This window comes from Hordeum vulgare, chromosome 2H, assembly GCF_904849725.1.
Source record: "Hordeum vulgare subsp. vulgare chromosome 2H, MorexV3_pseudomolecules_assembly, whole genome shotgun sequence".
NCBI classification, from domain to species: domain Eukaryota; kingdom Viridiplantae; phylum Streptophyta; class Magnoliopsida; order Poales; family Poaceae; genus Hordeum; species Hordeum vulgare.
The window spans coordinates 602,513,905-602,530,914 of NC_058519.1; the positions used below are offsets into that span (position 1 = coordinate 602,513,905).

Genomic DNA, 17,010 nt, shown 5'->3' on the forward strand with positions numbered 1-17,010 from the left:
CGCCTAACCGTCTAGAGGATGCACAGTCCTCAAAGGTAAAAGGCTTCAGTCCCACACAGGAACAACTTCTTCAGTGATGCTCAATCACTAGGTTTGGTTTGTGGTTTCGGTGTATGGGGTATTTCCTCACTGATGGATTACTCTCGAAAGCTGTGAGGAATTTGGGTTGCTCTTATGACAAGTGTCAGTTTCTAACGGAGCAGCCAACCAGCTAGTGGTTGTGGGGGGTGGCTATTTATAGCCTGGGAGCATCCCGGCATGATTTGACACTAATGCCCTTAAATAATATGACCGTTGAAGTGGATAAGACCAATGACTTGGCGTGGTTATCGAAACGGTCGGAACCCTCAACTGTGAGAGTCCTCATGTCACTCATATTCCTCACTTGAGGCTTTTGATAGGATTAGGCTTGGGTTGAGCATCATGAGGAAATTCATTCAATAGTGTTACTTTGACCCCCTTTAACAGTACGGTGTTCATATTCATCAAATGCGAAGAAAGTAAAACAGAAAACGTAAATCTTCACGCTTCAATTTCTTCAGAACGATTTTCTTCAGGAACCACCGGTCTTCTCAATATCAGTATCTTCATGAGGAATATCAATTTCATCGCAGATTCCTCACGATTCATTTCTTCAGCTTCAGACCAATTTCTTCAACTGAAGACATATATTTTTAGGGGTCGATATTCTTCAAATATCTCAAACTCCTCAATGACTTATAGATCATGTGTACACTCACAAACACATTAGATACTTAACCTATAAGTCTTCAAACCACCAAAATCACTAAGGGGCACTAGATGCACTTACAATCTCCCCCTTTTTGGTGGTTGATGATAATTAGGTTAAGTCTTCAACAGGGATAAAAAATGTGAAGTGTAAATACTCATTTGAGGAATTTGAAAACAAGATTCAGAGAGACTCCCCCTGAAGATGTGCATACCTTGATGATTTTGCTTTTATAGCAAATGCACATTGATGATTTATATCATGGAGATCTCCCCCTGAGTCTTGTAAATCATGCATACATATAACATATCATATGAAGAAAATGAAGATGCATGATGGCAAATGGTATCTGACGAATTCCAGCATGCGTGCATTAAAACTTGAGGAATAAGCATGCGAAGAAAAACATTCAAAAGCGTGAGAGTACCATCGGGCTTAAGTTACAACTCATTACATAAAAACTTCAGAAGAACCAAGAGTTTGTAACTTAAATATAGTTTATAAGCCCCAAAAATATCCCGTTTGAAGACTAACTCTCGAGTTTCTCCCCCTTTGTCATCAAGTGACAAAAAGGGACAAACTGAGGACTAACGCCCATGAAGACTTCATTTCTTGGCGGTCGAGGAAGAGCCGTGATGCTTCTTGGGAGTAGTCTTCTTCCTGGGGCCGGTTGCAGTGTCGAGTTGTTCCTCATCAGATTCAACAGTGCGGGATGAAGAAAAGGAGCTGTCTTCAAGGTCTGGCACTGGAATGGGCCTGAACTTCCTCTTGGGAGGCCACGACAAGTCAAAGTCCTGCTCAAAGTTCATTTCTTCAAGCTCAGTCTGAGTCTTCAGATGTGCAAGTGTAGCCCAGGTGCGATCGAAGACCTCATGCAGATAGTGATGATTAAGCTTCACAGAGTTCTGAGTCTCAGTGAGGGTTTTCACAATGGCACCAAACTGGCGTTTGACCCATTTGTGGTTGTGATCCACCTTCTGGTGAAGACTGAGGAGGAGCTCTCTGGTGTTCAGCACGCGAGGAGGAATAGGGCTTGCTGGACGAGTCTCAATATCGTCCCATGAAGAATATGCTTCTGGCTCTTTGAACTCGCCATCAAGGGGCCTGCTGCCTTCTTCAATCACAGATTTTCCTTTTCCTTCGATGGGCTCGAAAGTCTTCTTCTTGACCTGGATAGGAGGCATATAACCCATGTGGTTTTGGAAATCAGCATGGAAGTTGATGCCTGTCCTTGTCCTGATGAATCTCATGATCCACGGGGCATAAATCTTGTGATCATATGTGCACATTGCATTGTCAGCCAAAGTCCTCAAGAAGAAATCATGGATATTAATAGGAATACCGTGAATGATGTTGAAGAGGATATTCTTCATGAGGCCTACAACATCTTCTTCATCGTCATGGCCTTTCATTGGCGCGAGCACACTGCAGAGGATTCTGTAGACAGAGCGGGGTGTGTACTTGAGCTCATGGACGAGGAATGTGGTTCTTGAGGGTTTTCCTGCAGCCAAAGGCTTCATGAGGACTTCCATCATTCCATTTGACAGCTCGCACTCACCATAAAGCTTCACTGCCCCATCTGAGGGAATTGGTACGGGCAGTTCTCTGAGGAGTTCAGAAGCAGGAGCCTTGTAGTGAGTGTTTTGGGTCATCCAATCAAACACCCAAGTGTTGATGTCTTCAGGGTTGCCAGATATATGAAGAGTGGCATAGAACTGAAGAATAAGCTCACTGTTCCAGTCTGATATGTCGGAGCACATAGGAAGCAAACCTGCATCGTGGAGTACACTGAGGACTGGTTCCATGCAAGGTATTTCTTCAAGCTCAACATGAGGAATGTGCCTGTGCTGGAATATCTTGTTGCGTCCACAGAGCACAGAGGCATAGTAGTTCATCTGAGTCCTTGTCCAAAACTTCAGATGCCTCATTTGAGGCTTGTCATAAGGGTTCTCTCCGATGAAATACATGCGTTCCTCAAAGAAATTTTATTTCTGAAACTTTGGACGCTTGGAGAAGGGCTGACGCTGAACTGGCTTGAGATTTTGCTGAGGAACGGGGGAGGAGACAACAATGGCAGTCTCTGGGTTGAGCACAATGAATTCATTATCTTGGGCGGGTATATTTTCTTCAGCATTTTCCTCAAGTTGAGGAATTTCCTCAGCTGGTACTTCTTGTTGGGGAGATGATGCTTGCTGTGGCTGAGCTTCAGGCTGAGGAATTTCTGCTTCTTTCTCATTTTGAGGAGTTGGGTCAGCCTGTTCCTCATCTTGAGGAGTCTGCTCAGAATGTACATTTTCCTCAGCAATGTTTTCTTCAGCTGGCTTTGTGGCAGAAGCAGTTTCATCAGCTGGTGCACCGGGTCCAGAGGGGCAGTTTCTTCAATTTCTTTGTGGTGCTTTGCCTCTGTCTCTTCTACTGCTGAGGAGGCTTTTCTCTTCTTTGCTTCCTTTTCAGCAGCCCTTGTTTTCTTCACGTCTAATGCAGACGGAATTATCTTCTTCACCTTTGAAGCTTTTGGTGAAGGTGTTCTTTCTGCAGATTCTTCAGCTCATAGTGAGGAACCAGCTGGAACAGAGTCATCAGCCTGCTTTGATGAAGCAGCTGGATCAGGAGCAGTCTCATCAGTGGTTGCAATTTCATCAGTTGCAGTTTCTGTGATGATTTCTTCAATGGCCGGTTTATCAACTCGACGCTCTTGGTGTTCTTCCTCAGCTTGAGGAGTTTTCTCCTCATCAGGAGATGCATCTGCTGGCTGCTCAACCAAGGGCTGAGGAGTTGGTGCTGGGGGTGCGGTTCTCTTGTTGTAGTCATCAACAACACTAGTGGCTAGCTTGATGAAATTGCTCTTGATGCTTTTGTGATCTGACAGCTTGGCGTACTTGTCAGTCAGTACTTGCAGCTCTGCCTGGGTTGATACCAGTGCATCAGGAGTCAGCTTGAGGAGATTCTGCCTAAGGAATTTCTCCTTTTTGGCCTTTGCAACTTTTGCCTGCCTGGCCTGCTGTTCTTTCCACTTGGCTTCATTTATGAAGGTGGCCACCATGTGGCTGATGCCAGGAGGAAGTTTCAAATCATCAATGGGAGTGTTTGGGTCCTCATACCATATATTGATGTAGTCGAGGACGACCTTGGGGTCCATGGCCAGAGGAATAGCACTGCCTCATGCTTGTGCTACCCTTTCTTGCTTGTTTCTGATGATGGCTTGCAGGGTTTCATCATCATAATCATCACTTCCCTCTGATGCAGATGGGACTGCGATGATTTTGCTGGGGCTGGGCAGAGGTGCACGTTCAGTAGTTGCCAAAGTCTTCATAAGTGGTGTTGAAGACTTTGTCTCCGAGCTAGTTGCAGCTGGGAGTGAGGAGCTGGAGCTGGCGGTCGTAGGCTTCACGACATGCTTCGGTACTGGTTTCTCTTGAGGCTTTGGAGCTGGAGCTGAGGATTTTGATACTGAGGAGATTGGTGCTGAGGGCTTTGGCGCTGATGGTTTTGGTGTTGAAGGTTTTCGTAATGAGGGTTTTGGTGCTGAGGGTTTTGTGAGAGAAGTCTGAGCAGACTTCTCTTGAGGCTTTGGAGCCTTTGGCTTTGATGGCGCAGACTACATTTGAGGAATCTCTGAGCCTGAGGTTTCTGCAGCTGAGGAATGAGCAGCACCGGAGGCAGCAGCTGAGGATTCATTGAATTTCTTCACTGCAGCTTCTGCTTGCCTCTTGAGCTTGGCCAGATGCTTTTCCTTTTCATCTGGATAGTCATCAATGGTTTTGAGGCTTGATGGATGTGCTACTTGATGATCCTCAAGTGGGGCCCTTCTGCCAGGAGGCTTCAAAGCGAATTTCTTTGCATATTTGGGAGTCACAAACCTGTACTCCTTCCATTCCTTCGCCCATCGGCGTTCAATTTTCTGCAGCCGTATTTTTCTCTTGGCCATTGTCTCATGTTCATCAGGCGTACAATAGTCCAAGTATATGTCCTCAGGAATATCAGCAGCTGTGTTCTGCTCCAGTTTCTTTCCTCCCTTCTGTTTCCTCTCTTCCTCCATTTTCTTCAGTTGAGGAATTTTCTGATGATTTTGAACTCTTGAGGATTCTGATGAGCCTTGAAGAGTTTCTTCCAGAAACGCTGCAAATGAGTTAATGTGATGAGAACCGAGAGATTCATCAGCTGACATGTGTGCACCTGTGAACAGAGTATGGTTGCGAGGAATTTGGAGAGGTCATATGCGTTCTCAGATTTGAAGAAAATGAAAAAGTTTGACAGTTTGAGGAATATAACCAGTGGTTGAGGAATTTGCCTAAGCATACTGTTCTTGGGTTCCAGAGTTGTACAGATCCGAAAATTCACACAATTGAGGAATCTCGTGAAAATCTTAGATGCTTAGCTAGTTCATCAATGATTGTGGTGATAGGTAGTGTTTGAGGAATCATGTGTGCATCATATTTTGAGGGAAAACAGATCTCACATAGAAGATGTAAAATTTCAGATCTAATCTGCTATAAAAATGGGATATATTTACCCTGGAAGGTGCATACGAAGGACACAGAAAGTAGTGTTGGAGAGGCTCTTCGCTCGAGTGTCCAATGCACCCTAACTTGGCGGCAGAGGACGTCTACGGCGACGACGGACGAAGATGGTCCGACTCCGGCGTGATTCTGGCGACGAAAAGGTCGAGGTAGTGAAGCTCTTCCTCACCGACGACAAGACTACCAGCGGTGGCGCTAGGGTTCGGTGGAGTGTGCTGTGGCAGGAGAGCGATGAGGCGAAGAAGAGGATACCGAGGGGGATAAGGACATATTTATAGCCCAAAAGTTACTGTTTGGCGCGAAAGTTTCGGACCGAATAGCCCTTGCCTCTACGTCTCCGCAGGACACGTGTAGCTCCCGTACGATGCGGTGGAGATAGTGGAGATCGTGGTTATCCGATTGTGGAAAGTGGGGGTTCAGTTATTGTGCCTTTAAAGAAAACAATTTTTGAAGATTTGAGGATTTTCGTTACGAAATCATCAGCTGACAAGGATGAAGTGAGGATTTTGAAAAAAGTTTCAAATAAAACGCATATGAAGAATTGAATATATTGGATAAGTATAGCATAGAGGGAAAGTAGGGTCCGATCACATTCACTTAGCAGAAACATCAACTTGAACAAATAGCAATAAGTGAATGCTGTTGAGGACTAGAAATCTCAGTCTACCTAGTCAAATGAAAGTCATCAAGTGTTTTTGAAGGTTTTGTAATAGATCATCACAATGAAGAACAACTGTTTTGAAGAAGAATGCATTGTGAGGAAATTGATCATTTGAAGAAAATCAACTTGAGGAATTTCACATTGGGCGGTGGCGTTACCCACCATATAAGAATGTTGATTACAGACGCCGCGTACAATTGTCGTAGGGCCCTGAGAATCATTTTCTCCGTTAATTTCTTCACATTCAGAGTGACATTCTTCATCAGTTGAAGAAAATTGTTTCATCATGTGTTGCACATCTAAGTCATCAACTTTGCATAAGTGTTAGGATGTGTGCATGTTTTTACAAAACATTTGAAGACTCTAAGATATTTAGCTCACACCGCAACTTGCAAAACCTTTTCTCATCCAAGGGCTTAGTGAAGATATCTGCCAGTTGATCATCAGTCTTCACATGGTCGATGAGGATATTGCCCTTGAGGACATGGTCCCTAAGAAAATGATGACGAATCTGGATGTGCTTGGTCTTCGAGTGCTGTACTGGGTTGTATGCAATCTTTATAGCACTCTCATTGTCACAGTAGAGAGGTACATTCTTCATGTTGATGCCGTAGTCCTTGAGGGTTTGCTTCATCCATAGCAATTGAGCACAGCAAGAACCAGCAGCAATGTACTCAGCTTCGGCAGTGGAGAGTGATACGCAGTTCTGCTTCTTTGAGGACCAGCAAACTAGTGATCTTCTGAGGAAATGGCATGTGCCAGAAGTTGACTTGCGATCCACACGGTCACCAGCATAGTCTGAGTCAGAATACCCTACCAGATGAAGATTGGAGCCCTTGGGATACCATAATCCTAGTGTTGGTGTGTGAGCTAAGTATCGAAGAATATGTTTCACAGCCTTATGGTGTGATTCCTTCGGTTTTGCTTGAAAACGTGCACACATGCAAAAACTAAGCATTATATCTGGCCTAGATGCACATAGATACAATAAAGAGCCAATCATAGAACGGTATACCTGCTGATCGAAATCTTTACCATTTTCATCAGTGCCGAGGTGGCCGTTGGTAGGCATTGGAGTCTTGGCACCTTTGTATTCGTGCATGTCGAATTTCCTCAGAACATCCTTGAGGTATTTCTCCTGTGATATGAAGATTACATTGCTTTGTTGACGAATTTGAAGACCTAAGAAGAATTTCAGCTCCCCCATCATGGACATCTGATATTCCTCACTCATCATGTAGGCAAATTCATCACTGTATCTTTTGTCAGTACAGCCAAATATAATATCATCGACATATATTTGAAACATGAATAGCTCATTATCATAGGATTTAGTGAAAAGAGTTGGATCGAGTGAACCATGTTTGAAGCCTTTCTTCATGAGGAATTCCTTCAATGCATCATACCATGTCCGATGGGCTTGCTTGAGGCCATACAGAGCCTTTTTGAGTCTGAAGACTTTGTCTGGATTCTTTGGATCCTCAAAACCTGGGGGCTGAGCAACATATACTTCTTCCTCAAGCTTACCATTGAGGAATGCACTTTTCACATCCATTTGATATAAGGTGATGTTATGATGATTAGCATAAGCAAGTAATATTCGAATAGCTTCAAGTCTAGCAACAGGTGCAAAAGTTTCATCGAAATCTATTCCTTCAACCTGAGTGTAGCCTTTGGCTACAAGTCGTGCCTTGTTCCTCACCACTTGACTGTCCTCATCTTGCTTGTTTCGGAAAATCCACTTGGTGCCGATGATGTTGTGCTTGCGAGGATCTGGTTGTTTGACGAGCTCCCATACGTCATTCAACTTGAATTGAAGAAGTTCGTCTTGCATAACTTGGATCCACTCCGGTTCCAGAAAAGCCTCAGCTACTTTTGAGGGTTCTGTGATGGATACAAAGGAGAAATGCCCACAAAAGTTAACTAAGTGTGAAGCTTTTGAGCGAGTGAGAGGACCTGGCGCGTTGATGTCGTTGAGGATTTTGTCAAGTTCAACTTCGTTTGCAATCCTCGGATGAGCTGGTTGAGGATTTTGTCTGGGCTGAGGAAGTGGTGCTGATGCAATTTCCTCAGGAACATCTTCCTGGTTTTTATCAGCGATGGGGATCGTTTCTTCATCAATTTCCTCAGATGGAACAATGTCTTTAGTAGGCTTGAGCTTTATTGCTTTCTCAGGAGACAGCTTATCTAGATCAGAAGGCAATTGCTTTCTTTGCGAGCCATTAGTTTCATCGAACCACACATCTACAGTCTCAACAACTTTGTTGAGATAGTTGTTGAAGACTCTGTAAGTGTGCGAGTCCTTTCCATAACAGAGCATAAAACCTGCATGTGCCTTAGGTGCAAATTTTGAGTTGTGGTGAGGATCTCTAATTCAGCATTTTGCACCGAAGACTTTGAAATAACTTACATTGGGTTTCTTGTCAGTGAGGAGTTCATATGAGGTTTTCTTGAGGAATTTGTGAAGATATACCCTGTTGATGATATGGCATGCAGTGTTGATTGCTTCAGGCCAAAAGCGACGAGGAGTCTGATATTCTTCAAGCATGGTTCTTGCCATTTCAACCAGAGTCCTGTTCTTCCTTTCGACGACACCATTCTGCTGAGGAGTATAAGGAGCAGACAATTCGTGAGTAATACCAAGTTCATCAAGATAATCATCAAGACCAGTGTTTTTGAACTCGGTTCCATTATCACTCCTGATATGTTTGATCTTGATGCCAAAGTTCGTCGAGGCCCTTGAAAAGAATCGTTTGAAGATTTCCTGCACTTCAGTTTTATACACTATAATATGCACCCAAGTGTATCTGGAATAATCATCAACTATGACAAAGCCATATAGAGATACTGCATTGGTTAGTGTGGCATAGTGGGTAGGTCCAAACAAATCCATATGAAGCAATTCGAATGGTCGTGTAGTGGTCATGATGGTTTTGGAGGGATGCTTGGATCTGGTCATCTTCCTAGATTCACAAGCACCGCAGAGATGATCCTTGAGGAATTTGACTGATTCGATGCCGATGACATGCTTATTCTTCGCAAGCGTGTGCAAATTCCTCATGCCTGCATGACCTACTCTTCGATGCCACAGCCATCCTTCTGAGGTTTTTGCTAGTAAGCAAGTGGTTGGTTGAGGACCTGTAGAGAAATCAACAATGTACAAATCCCCTCTTCTTACACCTTCGAAGACTTTGGATCTGTCAGATTCCATGATGACTACACATCTATATCTACCAAAGATAACAATCATATCAAGATCACAAAGCATTGAGACTGACATAAGGTTAAAACCAAGGGATTCAACAAGCATCACTTTGTCCATATGCCTATCCTTGGAAATAGCCACTTTGCCAAGTCCCAATACCTTGCTTTTACCTTTATCAGCATATGTGATTTGCTTCAGAGGTGATGGAATTAGTGGCATATTCATCAGTAAGCTTTTATCACCAGTCGTGTGATGTGTGCAGCCACTATCGATAACCCACTCAGTATTTTTGGGTTTGTCATCCTGCAGATGAATTAGTACAGCTTACCATCTCATATGCTTCAGATTTGAAGAATATGATACTAATTTCATCAGATCAGTAATTTCATCATAACAGAAATGTAAGGACGTGTGAAATATTTCTATTTCATCAATCATTAGCTTGCGTCCTATCAAGCATTTCTTCAGGTCTCCATAAAATTTTTCAGATGATGATTTTCATCTGGAGACCTGACCTGCAGAAGTGATTAGTTTGATTTCTTCACCACCCACATCTGAAGGGGTGGCAAAGCGTTCATCATCCTGCGAGCACCATATGAGAAAGGTGGCATTGAAGCTAATGCACTTCTCTTAACAGTAGGGGGATTAAAGTACTCATATGAATATGCAGAGAACTGGTTTGAGGATTTATGAACATAATGATTTGAGGAGTAACGCTCATATTCATATTCCTTGTAGTTTCCCTGCATGTTAGACGCATAAGCACGGGTACGAGCATAGTTTTGACCAGTTGAGGACTTTGATCCTCTTGAAGACTTTGGTCCTCCTGAGGAATTTGATCCGGGGTTCAGATTCTTCAGTGGTGGTGTCATGAGGACATTCACCTGAAGATTTTCAAGACAACTTTTGGGAACCCAGATTTTCCTCAGAGGAGGGCCATTCCTGCAGTTAGTTCCAACATATCGAGCAAATACTTCACCAGATTGATTTTTGAAAAGTTTATAGTTGGAACCAAATTACTCATCTGAGGAATAGGATAGTTCACATGAAAAACCAGTTAGATTAGTTGGATCAAAAGGAGGCCCAGTAGCAGCAACCCATGAGGTTTTGGGATACTGCTCAGGTTTCCAATAAGATCCATCAACATTTAGTTTCCTCTCAAAGGAAATTCCTTCTTTCCTCGGTTTCCTGTTCAAGATCTGCTTTTTGAGCACATCACAAAGGATTTGATGTCCTTTGAGACTTTTGTACATGCCTGTCACGTACAATTCCTTCAACCCTGCATTTTCATCAGTGACATTTGTGTTTTCCTCAAGTGAGGAAATAGACACAATAGGTGCAGTTGAAGAATTTGTAGTAATGGTAGCATTTGAAGATTTTGGTGAAGAATCAACAGTTTCGCGTTCAATGCATTTAAGACATGGAGGAATAAATTCAAGTTGACTAGCGCTGATCTGTTGAGCTAGTAATGAATCATTTTCTATACGAAGATCATCATGAGACATCCTCAGCTTCTCAAGATCCAGCTTCCTTTGAAGAAATTCATAGGAAACCTTCTCATGATCAGTGAGGAGTGTATCATAACGATCCTGAAGATTATCAAATCTAGACTAAAGACTTTTCATGTCATCAGTGAGAATTTGGGTAAGGTTCATTTCATCATTCAACAGATCATCACTTTTGTCTAGCAGTTTCTGAAGCTTTTCCAGAGCAGTTTGTTGTTTAGTGGCAATAATAGCAAGTTTACTTTAACTGGGTTTCTTATAATCATTAGGTTCACAGTCACTTGAATCAGAGGAGGAGGCATTATTTGATACCTTTGAACCTTTTGCCATGAAGCAATAGGTTGGAGCGATGTCATCAACATAGTCATCAGTATGGATGGTGCAATCATTTTCTTCAAGACTGAAGATTGACTTGCGGACGAAAGTGGTTGAAGATTGACTAGCCTGTCCTGATTCTGAGTCTTCATCAGAACCCTCTTCTTCATCACATTTCTCTGATTCTGCCTCGGAGTCCATTTCCTTGCCAATAAGTGCCCGAGCCTTTCTGAAACTGGTCTTCTTGTGCGATGAGGGCTTTGAAGATGAGGATTTTGAAGATTTCTTCTTCTTCTTCGAGTCATCAGAACTGTCATCCTTGTATTTCTCCTTCTTTGATTCCTTTCCCCAACGGGGACAATCAGCAATGTAATGACCTGATTTCTTGCACTTGTGATAGGTTCGTTTCTTGTAGTCCTCAGATGCAGATTCTGATTTCCTCATGTCTCTTCTTGAAGATTTACCGAATTGGTCTCGTCGTGTAAATCTTTGGAATTTCCTCACAAGCATTGCAAGCTCCTGTCCAAATTCTTCAGGATCACAAATGCTATCGTCTGTGTCTTCGTCTTCAGATGAGGAAATTGCTCTAGCCTTCAGTGCACGTGGTCTGGAATAGCTTGATCCATATAGATCTCTCTTTTCTTCTAGCTGGAATTCATGAGTATTTAGCCTTTCTAGTATATCAGCTGGATCAAGCATCTTGTAATCTGGTCTTTCTTGAATCATCAGAACTAAAGTAATAAATGAAGAATCCAAAGATCTCAGCAGTTTCTTCACAACTTCGTGTTCAGTGATGTCTCGAGCTCCCAGTGCTTGCAGTTCATTTGATATGTCAGTGAGGCGATCAAAGGTGTCTTGGCAGCTTTCATTGTCATGTCTCTTGAAGCGATTGAAGAGATTGCGAAGAATATCAACGCTAGAGTCACGTTGGGTTGATACTCCTTCATTTACCTTGCACAGTCTCTTCCAGATCAGTGTTGAAGAGCCCAAGGCACTCACTCTTCCAAACTGGTCAGGGCTCAGATGACCACAGATGATGTTCTTCGCCTGAGAATCGAGTTGCTTGAATTTCTTCACATCAGCCGCAGTGACACTGGCAGAGATGACGGGGACTCCATTTTCCATAATATACTAGAGATCATTATCAATAGCTTGTAAATGCATTTGCATTTTGTTCTTTCAGAAGGGAAAGTTCTTTCCTTCGTAGGTAGGACATGCTGCAGTCACCTTAAACATGCCTGCAGTCGACATAACTAAAACTACAGGTGGTTAAACCAAAATCACACAGAACAAGGGAGTACCTTGCTCTGATACCAATTGAAAGTGCGTTATATCGACTAGAGGGGGGGGGTGAATAGGAGATTTTTAGAATTTCATCACTGAGGAAATTCCTTTTGAGGAAATTCCTCACTGATGACTAACTTACAGCGGAAACAGTAAAGGATCAGACGTGCAAACGTTCACAACAACAGTATTATAGAGTGAAGAATGTGAAAACAGATTGCACAGTAAGCAGGCACGCAGAATACAGATGATGATTAACTATTATGAAGAATTTGGGGTTGAGGAAATTCAGAGAAAGTCTTCAGCAAATTCTTCAAACAGTCACAGTGAAAGTCATCAACACACAATACAGAGAAAGTAAAGAGTTGAGGAATTAGAACCCGATTCTTAGTGAAGACTGTTGTTGATGACCCAGTTCCAACTGTTGTGAAAGTTGTACATCTGGTTTGGAGCGGCTTGGTATTGAAACCAAAGGACACCCAGTCCCGGGACACACAGTCCCTACCGTATTCTCCTTGAGCTAAGGACACACAGTCATCACCCAACACTCGTGGTAAGTCTTCAGGGCAGACTTCCAAACCCTCACAAACTTGGTCACCCGGCGATCCACAATTGACTGCTGGATTGCTCTAGACCATGACGCCTAACCGTCTAGAGGATGCACAGTCCTCAATGGTAAAAGGCTTCAGTCCCATACAGGAACAACTTCTTCAGTGATGCTCAATCACTAGGTTTGGTTTGTGGTTTCGGTGTATGGGGTATTTCCTCACTGATGGATTACTCTCGAAAGCTGTGAGGAATTTGGGTTGCTCTTATGACAAGTGTCAGTTTCTAATGGAGCAGTCAACCAGCTAGTGGTTGTGGGGGGTGGCTATTTATAGCCTGGGAGCATCTCGACATGATTTGACACTAATGCCCTTAAATAATATAACCGTTGAAGTGGATAAGACCAATGACTTGGCGTGGTTATCGAAACGGTCGGAACCCTCAACTGTGAGAGTCCTCATGTCACTCATAATCCTCACTTGAGGCTTTTGATAGGATTAGGCTTGGGTTGAGCATCATGAGGAAAATCATTCCATAGTGTTACTTTGACCTCCTTTAACAGTACGGTGTTTCTATTCATCAAATGCGAAGAAAGTAAAACAGAAAATGTAAATCTTCACGCTTCAGTTTCTTCAGAATTATTTTCTTCAGGAACCACCGGTCTTCTCAATATCAGTATCTTCATGAGGAATATCAATTTCATCGTAGATTCCTCGCGATTCATTTCTTCAGCTTCAGACCAATTTCTTCAACTGAAGACATATATTTTTAGGGGTCGATATTCTTCAAATATCTCAAACTCCTCAATGACTTATAGATCCCGTGTACACTTACAAACACATTAGATACTTAACCTATAAGTCTTCAAACCACCAAAATCACTAAGGGGCACTAGATGCACTTACAACATACCTTCTAGATAAAAACATCCCTGTCACGTTGGTCGGCATAATTGTCATAAACACTAATTAAATGAAACAAATAGTGATAAAAGAAAATATACCACGTCTGAATCATAGACCCGACGAGGACCGACGTGGGCGGATACCAAAACCATCGCACTATATAATAACAAACAATAATAAAAATAAGAAATTTATACAAGTATCTATGTAAATCATACACATAAGATTTTTTTATTTTAGAAAGAAGATAAGAACAAGAGGCTCATCACGGTAGTGCCGGCGAGGAGATCGGCGCGGGCGATCGACGATGGTGAGGACGGAGACGGGACGACACCCTACACATATGCAGACTCTAAGAAGTTAATTTGAGCTTAAATTGTGCATCTAAATTAAAAGAACTCCCACATGCACTCCTACACTAAAACCCACAAACCACTCTACTTCTAGAGCATCTGAAATGAGCTAAACTAGTAATGAGAGATGAAAGGATGAAGTAGCTAACCTTTTAAACACTTGTGTAGTTGGTGCTTCGTCAAACCTAGACAAATCTTGAGAAAAAATGGAGCTTGAAGGTCGAGCTTGGAGAGGAGAAAGCTTAAGTGTGGCTCGGGCGTTTCATCGAACACCTTATATGCATGGATAGAACGGTGAACAAAGCATATGGCATCTCTTTAGTCCCAGTTGATGCCAGAACCGGGACAGAAGACTGACCTTTAGTCCCGGTTTCAGCCACCAACCAGAACTAAAGGTTCTTCGCGAGGAGCGAGGACCATTGGTTCCGGTTCGTGTCTGAAACCCAGAGCAAAGGGTCACACGAACCGGGACCCTGACTCGACCGGCGCCCTGGCCTCACGAACCAGGACTAATGCATCCATTGATCTCAATTCGTAACAAAAACAAAATTAAAGCTTTTATCTCGCTGGACCAAAGTCTTACTTTCTACTAATGCCCCAACGCCAGGTGCAACCTCCTCAGTCCATGCGCCACCTCCCGAGACGGAAGCGTTGCAGCCGTCCCGCCACGCACCGGACCCAAGACGCCGGCCGCCCCGCCGCCGTGTTGCTGCGCCCCGCGGCCGCCCAGCGCCGCCACCCAAGGGATCCGCCCCGCCCCGGAGCCCCATGAGCCTTGGCCTTGCCGTTGTGCCCAGGCCTCGTTCTGCTCGCCCGGGCGCCGTTGTCTTCGGGCTCGGTGCTGCGCCTCGTCTCCTCCTTCCTACTCTTACGAATCGACTGAGCCGAATTCAAAGTTCAAACAACTTACACGTAGCATCATTTTCTTTATTGTGTTTGGCATTAACATCGCGGTAATCCTATATTATGTGACATGAAATGAAATACAGCTAGCTTATCTCTTTGTACCAAAGTACGTATATGCATTCTTACATTGCAAAATGAATCGAGAGATACAGATCGGGCTAGTCGACGTATTGTCAGCTTAGCTTTAGCTAGCTTCCTTCTTGGCCGCGGCGGCGACCTTGTCCGTGATGCCCTGTGCGGCGTCCTTGGCGCCGTCCCACGCCTCCTCCGTCGCCTTCTTGGCCTGCTCCGCGAGGTCCTTGGCCTTGTCGTCCACCTCGGTCGCGCCCTTCCCGGCTTCCTCCACGGCCTTGTCGGTGTTGCCCGACACGGCCTCCGCCGCCTCCGCCACGCCCTTCTTCAGCTCGTCGGCCACCCCCTTCACGCCGTCGATGGCCTTGTCGGTGGCATCCGCGGCGTCGTTGTACGCCTGCAGTCCCATGCACGCATATATATCTCGGTCAGCATATCTCAGAGGACGGTTAAAAAGAAGCGCACGTAAAAATAATCGGCATGAGGCCATGATCGAAAGGTACTGCTCGAGACACACACGTACCGGAGTCGCCCTTGGAGGGTTCTGCAGGCAGAGGCGGCCACCGCTCACGGTGCGCGGGCGAGCGGCGAGGAAGCAAGGCCGGGGAAGGGCCTTGCCTGCCGGGGTGCCGGTGAGCGCGGCCGTGGCCGAGGCTCCGAGAAGCACGGAAGAAGAAGCCATTGGTCGATAGAAAACCTGCTTATGGATGGATGGATGGATGAGTAGGGTAGGTTGTGCGAGCTTCACTTGCAGTTCGATGGGAGGACGAGAGGTGCATCGTCGCATTTATAGGCCGGACGCGGAGGGGCGAAGGGTGAGGCGGGGGGCGACACGTCGGGGGGCGATCGCTGCGGCGCATGGCGACAATCGACGGTCGACAAGGTTATGTGGTGCAGAGAGTTGTCGACAAGGTTGTGTGGTACTGTACTGTACTGTCGATTTTCTCTTGCCAATAAAAGAAAAGAAATGAGTATCTGCTGCACCCATGCCTTGCTACTACTGCTTACCCCACCCCGCCTCTCGTACGAACGCACCTATACCTACATAACCTGTTTGGAGCGGATCGAAGAAACAAATCCTGATGTCGACGTTTGAAGGTTACGTACAACCAAGGTTTTGTCAGGAGGAGCTCTTTTAAGATGCTTCAAATTATGATGACAGAAAATATGTGATACCGGCCGTCGATTAATCAAGGTAAGTATTGCCATATTTATAACCCATCTGTACAAAGTATTAAACTGGAAAGTGATTGAATGAACAACAATGACATCACTGATAAATGGTCAAGAGCATGGTTAATAATATAACCGACTGCTGGTTGATGTTGCCACATCATTAATAATCAAATTTATAGCCGTGAAGTATAACTATTTGATATAAATATGTATTATTATTATATTAATACATGACTCACCTCACTCTCTCGTCAAGCCTTTAAGGCGCATGCTAGAGCTGATTGTTAATCTGTAGCATGTTTCTATATTTTTTCTCTTTTACTTAGCAAAACTAAAATATTAAGTCTTATATCCCCCGACCATGGACAACAAAACGGTGTGTGAGGTGGATATGGAGGCAACCGGCCATGGGGCCGCCGGTGAACTGACGGGGCCATGCGTGGTGCCCCGTCAGGAGCAATGAATTGCCTAACGTGGAACTGTCGGGGCGTTGCCAACAAACCGACAGTTCGTGAACTGGCGGGCCTTGTACAAAAAGTAAAGGCCCGGTTGGTGTTTTTGTGTGAAACTAGGCAAAAAGCAACAAAGGTTCATCGTCTCTGTGGTAGATTGGGTCTAAGGGGTTTTGCTGGAACTGACAGTGAGGGTCTTAGCGGGGGTCTAGCCCTGTTTTGGTGTGAAAAACTATGTGTGGATGTTAAAGAAGTAAACGAAAGATACATTGATGTGTATATTCGGTCGTCCTTGTCGGATCCAGAGTGGAGACTCACATGTGTGTATGGGGAACCCAGGGTGGAAAACAGACATCGTATGTGGGCTACGATGCAGACAC

At 44.3% G+C, this 17,010-nt stretch overlaps 1 protein-coding gene across 1 annotated transcript; it reads right to left on the reverse strand.

Annotated features, from left to right (window-relative positions):
- Positions 1 to 14,916: 14,916 nt before the first annotated feature.
- LOC123430732 (protein EaeB-like) lies at positions 14,917 to 15,757 on the reverse strand. Its single transcript, XM_045114577.1, has 2 exons — positions 15,526 to 15,757; positions 14,917 to 15,399 (listed from the first exon to the last, which is right to left on the reverse strand). The coding sequence occupies exons 1-2, from the start codon at positions 15,682 to 15,684 to the stop codon at positions 15,115 to 15,117; spliced, it is 444 nt and encodes a 147-aa protein (XP_044970512.1). The 5' UTR covers positions 15,685 to 15,757; the 3' UTR covers positions 14,917 to 15,114.
- Between the last annotated feature and the right edge of the window lie 1,253 nt (positions 15,758 to 17,010).